This window comes from Sinohyriopsis cumingii, chromosome 17 (genome assembly GCF_028554795.1).
Source record: "Sinohyriopsis cumingii isolate HCF-2022 chromosome 17, ASM2855479v2, whole genome shotgun sequence".
NCBI classification, from domain to species: Eukaryota; Metazoa; Mollusca; class Bivalvia; order Unionida; family Unionidae; genus Sinohyriopsis; species Sinohyriopsis cumingii.
In genome coordinates, this window is record NC_142977.1 from 18563883 (window position 1) to 18569882 (window position 6000).

Below are 6000 nucleotides of genomic sequence, written 5' to 3' on the forward strand. Positions count from 1 at the left end.
TTGTGTTTACTACGTACTACGTACTCAGAATTATAAAACACATATAAACGGAAAAGTAAAGACATTACTGCACAATGAAATATGATCATATAGTAAATTTGTCCTAGTGATTCGATCACATAAATATACAATCAGACCAGATTAAGGTTATGAGGGGCCTACAGCTAATAGATGGCAAGGGCCTAAGGATGCATGACATTCAAATGAAAGGCCGAAAGGAAGGTAAAAACATGAACGGCCACGGCTATTAGCCTTGCTAAGTTATGGGTTAATGGGTTAATCCGGCCCTGTGTACTATGTGTACATCATATATAAGGTACACACACACACACACACACACACACACACATATATACAATGCCGACACATGACTGACACACATAAACGCAGAATCAAAAGGAAGTTAACCCATGTAAGTTAATCTCGTAAGGGAGACAACAAACAATAATTTAATACGTAAGTGGTGCTGTCTAGATTTTTTAATGGTAAAAAGTGCTGTACTTCTTTCCCAATATAATGCAGTAAATATATTATGCACAGAGAACATTGGTTAGTGGTAGGGGTGGGTGTGAATCTTTAAAACTAGAGTTGTGGCCTTTAAAGCCATTTTTCAGCACACGATAGTTGTACACATGGCGGCCAGCATAATTGGTGGAGAATGAGCCCGTTAAAACTCCAGTTGTTGTTGTTGTTGTTGTGGGGTTTAACGCCATTTTTCAGCACACGATAGGCTATACATGGCTGCCAGTATTAATGGTGGAGAGGAAGAACCCGGGAAAACCCCAGGAAGAACCACCGACCCACGAGAAGCTACTGGCAAACTTTCTTACATATCCACAGTAGCTGAGTATGGTTCTCAAACCCACGCTGATAGAAGTAAGTGATCGATTAAAACGACCGCTTTAGATAACTCGGCCACCCGGGGCCCCCTGAGACTAGAGGTTTACCCACACAGAGAGGAAGACTCTTTCGAAACTGGCTTTGCCTTATTCATGTGTACTGAAGCAAAGATTTTCACAAGAGACAATTATAATGCGTAATTATTTACTGCACAAGATAAACCCTCTTCTAACAAATGTGCAAAATGTACATGTACTAGTGGAAGATATACAATGGCGTTATGAACTGAAGATATAACAATACTCATCTGGATATTCATATGCTTGTACTCCTACGCTTAAACAGGAACTGTAATCTACCACATATATGACACGTCGTGTAACCATAATCAACGCAAATATTCCAAAACTTATTCATCGGACAATTAAAATACCTGTAATCATGGATGCATTGTCGGCGTGACTTTGAGGCTGTAATGCATAAAATGAAAGTGTGTCAGCGGAAAAACCTTGTTATTATAAACAACACTAATGTATCCACTAGTCACGTGTTCAATGTAAGATCATATACACATTTAAAGGCATGGCTTTAACCTGACCGTGTAGATGTAATCTTACAATTTATTTTAAACAGTTATCATGTATTTTCAAAAGACCATATTAATGTCAATCTGTCAATTATATCTATGTACATGAGCTGATTATTTTTATGCTTCTTTTTGTGATTGACGTATGGCTTTTTAGCTTTGCCAAAAATAGGCAACATATCTGTTTTTCAGTAAGAGCGTAATATTAAATCGATAGATAGATAGATAGATCTCTCTCTCTCTCTCTCTCTCTCATACAAAGCTGTCAGTCATAGACTGAAGATTATTATCTCGGCTTCTATTACGACATATTTACGTACTTTATTGAATCAAGATTATATATATATATATATATATATATATATATATATATATATATACTGAGTATTATTATTATTATTATTCAGACTGGCCAATAAAATGTTTCCTAAATATTAATGGCAGTAATATGTAATAGCTCTCCATATATTAAATAAAATTGACAAGTTCTAATAACCAGAAGGTTGATATCAATATACATAATCAACACAAAATGTCAGACCAATATATATTTGTCGCTCATTTCACTATAAAGGTATATAGATAGGGCCGAATATGGATTTTTGTTTGTATTGTGTGTTTGATTTCTGGAATTTTTATTACACAGAAATATGTATTTGAGGTCCGTATATGGTGGTGGTAATTCACTCACATCTTTGGTCCTATGTTCTATTTCCAGTATCTGCATGTGAAAGGGATAAAATTGCCGCCTATCCAAAGCTGGTATTTATCTTCAGGTTCAGAGGTGACCTCCACCAGAAAGGCAACTTTAGCTACGACATCCATATATTTCACAAGAGAATTTGCTGGACATTAGAAGTCAAATTGAGGAAAACTTATTCAGCTGTCTATACTAGTATGAGCGACAGTAACACAGTACCAGAACATGTTGGCCTCAATTATCTGACTTCCTTTAAATGTTAATGACAACCTGTAAGAGACAGCTCCTGTGACCTACGTGTTTAGAGCGTCCGCTCGGATACCGAAGGTAGCTGGTTTGAACCTCGGCCGAGTCATACCAAAGACTTTAAAAATGGTACTACCAGCTGCGTCGCTTGGTAATCAGCATTAAGTGGTTAGTGTTGGGACTGGTCGGCCTGGTGTCAGGATAAAGTGACTGGGTGGAACATGATGTCAGCACCGGCCTAGCAAACGCGGGGCCCGATTTGGATCCTTTTGGCGAGTCCCTCTCGATTACACGCGGGGCGCCCTGTCAGCACGGCATTTGGAAATACACTTTTAAACATGTTTTATATAATATTGAACTTAAAATTGTCTTCCATCACTTTAAAATTACTTTCCTCTATAGATATATGTGATGCTACATGTCTGCGGCATTGATGCTCCGGTGCTAGACATCACTATAAACTGCCACACTGCAGACATCGTAGCGATGACTGAAAAATGTTTAAAGCTAAATTAAAAATCCTAATCACACACAAACACCCTCACGACCTCCCGCTTCCGAGGCGGACGCTCTAATCACTAGGCCACCGGAGCAGTCCAAATTAAATTTATGAAAGTCACCTCTACCCCAGTTAATCATAATATCTCGCCAGTAATTAACCTACAAACTGTATTGTCATCATATTCTCAGATTTTCAATGACTCAACCTGATTAATCTTTTTTGAGAGAAATAAACATGTAGTGCGCAATTTAAAGCTGTTCTACAGAAATACATCCCGGATATTGTCGATAGAACAAGTCACATGGGTCATGTATGCGCATTTGCTCATTTTAAATTAAATATAAAGTGTTCTTTTAAAATTTAGCACTAATTTTCTCTAACCAAAGTCTATTCAGTCCAGATTATTGAATGCTCTGCACCTTAACTGTCACAAAGAAACTTCCAAACAAAAATTATATATCGCTATGGACTTTTACAATGGTGGCCATGTACTAAACATGGGTCAAAATAAGAGCGCTTCGAGTGGAATCGTCACAATCGAGGGTAGTACGAATTTATTTATCAATATACGTAGCTTTCATTGTGACATCACAGCGCGCGACATTCTGTACGGATTGTACTGGATCACACCATTAGGTTCATTTCGTCTAAAAAGGTCTAAGTACTTTAAAACTGATTTTGCCTTTTGCACCATTGAGGCGTCTAAATAATGACCTTCCAAAGGAATATGGATGTATACGAATCTAAATGAAGTGAATACTTGCCACTTAAAAGTATGTAGACTCAGATTCTAAATAATGACACCCATTACTGAAATAGTCGGTGATGAATACCTATGTAGGCAGCAGCAGAGGGGGCGAACAGACCGAAACTATTTTCACAATAAACCCTTCCACGGAAACTTTTCCCGATAGAGGGCTTATTTCGACAAATAAACCCTTCTATTCAGAATACAGGACAAAAAAAATGTCCCTGAGAAATGCTTCGCATTTCCAGAAATGCTTTGTATTTCCGCTGATATAACGCGAGTTACTTCAATAAATCCGACTCGTATCCGACATAATTTCCACGGTGAGGTATCATCGAAAAATCAGGTGTAGTTTGCGCCCCTCTGCTGCTCTACGAAGACGAAGATTTCCAAGAAAACATTTTTATGTCAACGGAATTAAATCATTGATAAATAAATAATGGCAAATATCGGAGAAGCACTCACAACTAGATTGGCACGACAACGACTAGCCGCGATTAAAAAATTTATTCCTGTCCGTGATTCCGTCAGAGAAAAATTAAAAGCAAGACAAGAAGCGCAAGTTGAGTTTGCAACATCTGCGGAGGAATTATTTAAGCCTATTACAGCAGCTACTGGTGAAGTTAAAACTGCAATTGTAGGAAAACCTGATCCTGCTGACCCTACAAAATCAAAACGAGGGTTACTTCAAGCAATAGAAGAACTTAAACAGCAACAGGCAGATGCAGGTGTTGTAGTTGATCCAGGTGCCGCCGCGGGAGTAGTGACAGTTGCTAAGGAAACATTTATTAATAAATTTACCGAAGATGGTATTACTGAGATAAAAAATATTCCGCTTACTAACGTGGATGAACTTAAGGAGTTTTCTGCTTGGATTGTCTTAAATTATCCTAACCGGCAAGAATTTCTAAAACCAGAAGCTGCTTCAGGTATGACCCTGAATGATTGGAGGGATTATGTTTACAAAATAAACCGAGGTATTTCTCGAATATCTAAAATTGATGATACCTATAATTTCATAAAAACTGGCGTAATTGGGGTTAGTAAGGAACTAAGAGACCAACAAATGAGGGCAAAGGAAAGGGAAAGGCAGGCAAAAATACAGGAAATGGAAATGAAAAGGCAGGAAAGGGAGGAAGAAAAGAAGAAAAAAATACAGGAAAAGGAAATGAAAAAACAGTCGAGACTACAGGAGAAGAAACCACCAGCTCTAAAAATAGACCCCGCAATAACACTGCCTGATCCAGTGCCTGAAATTTCATTACCTGAACAAATGGGGGCTAGCGCTCCTGATGATGATTTTACCACTCCTGTTTCGTCCATCCCCCCAAATATATCAGAAAAAAGAAAAAAATTAGAGGGGGAACTAGCCAATTTAAATGATATATTAAGAGAATTAAACGATGAAATAGAAGAACAAAAAACATTGAAGGGTACTTCTGCTAAAATGGTTTTATCAGATAAAATAGCTCAGAAAAATGATGTAATTTCTGATATTGAAAGGGTACAAAAGGAAATAAGGAAAATAGGAAAAGGTTACACTGGTCGCGGATATAACAACCACATCTGTCCTGACAATATCGTCAATGACGTATCACGGCTAGAAGTTCTCATCGGAGGAAAACGTGCCGGAAACAACTCTCCGGAAATTATAAACGAGGCCGCAAATATCTGTCAGAGACTATTTCAGCGTGGCATCATGGATATCGGCGTTTACCGGGGACTCATTGATGAACTCGCGGATGGTTACCACAGCGACTAGCAAATTTAGTTAGAGAAACAATAATTAAATAAAATGATCGTGCACAATTCTCAACCCGGACACGCTCGTGTGTTACAAGTCCGCGTAGTGAACTCGCGATTACCAGTCTACAGAGCAACCTACGGAGATGGTCTCGGTGATACAATTACTGGTTTGTTTTCAAGAATAGCCCCTAAGGCATTACCGATTGCAAAACAATTGTCGATGAAAGCTATTGATGTTATCAAGGATAAAGCCCTTGGATCTGTTGGTGATCTCGCCGGGAAGGCATTCGCGTCAATCAAGGATAGACTGTTACGGTTAACTCGTAGATCAAAAAAACCGCCACCGGTGAAACTGGCCAGTACTGAACTTATGCCCGCGGACGTCAGTAAAGTAATAAATCAGGCTGCCAATCAAAAACTTGCAGAGCTTGTAACTCAAATACCTGAACAAATAAATACGAGTCTGATATCAGGAAGCGGAATTTCCCGAAGTGGTCTTCGTTTTAGACGACAATAATTTTATATAAAATGTTTAAACGCGTATCTGATCCAGCATTTGATATGGAAGCACCAATACTCAAAGACGAATCCGTGCGCGATTATCAGTATTATTCTTACGAGGCAACAGTACC

At 38.5% G+C, this 6000-nt stretch overlaps 1 protein-coding gene across 1 annotated transcript in view; it reads right to left on the bottom strand.

Moving 5' to 3' along the window:
- The window catches only part of LOC149777848 (uncharacterized), a 33486-nt gene extending 32140 nt beyond the window's left edge, over nucleotides 1-1346 (bottom strand). Inside the window, exon 1 of the mRNA XM_089938917.1 lies at nucleotides 1274-1346. Within this exon, the coding sequence (XP_089795043.1) occupies nucleotides 1274-1283 (10 nt within the window). The 5' untranslated portion in view covers nucleotides 1284-1346. The remainder of the gene's footprint in view (nucleotides 1-1273) is intronic.
- Nucleotides 1347-6000: the final 4654 nt, after the last annotated feature.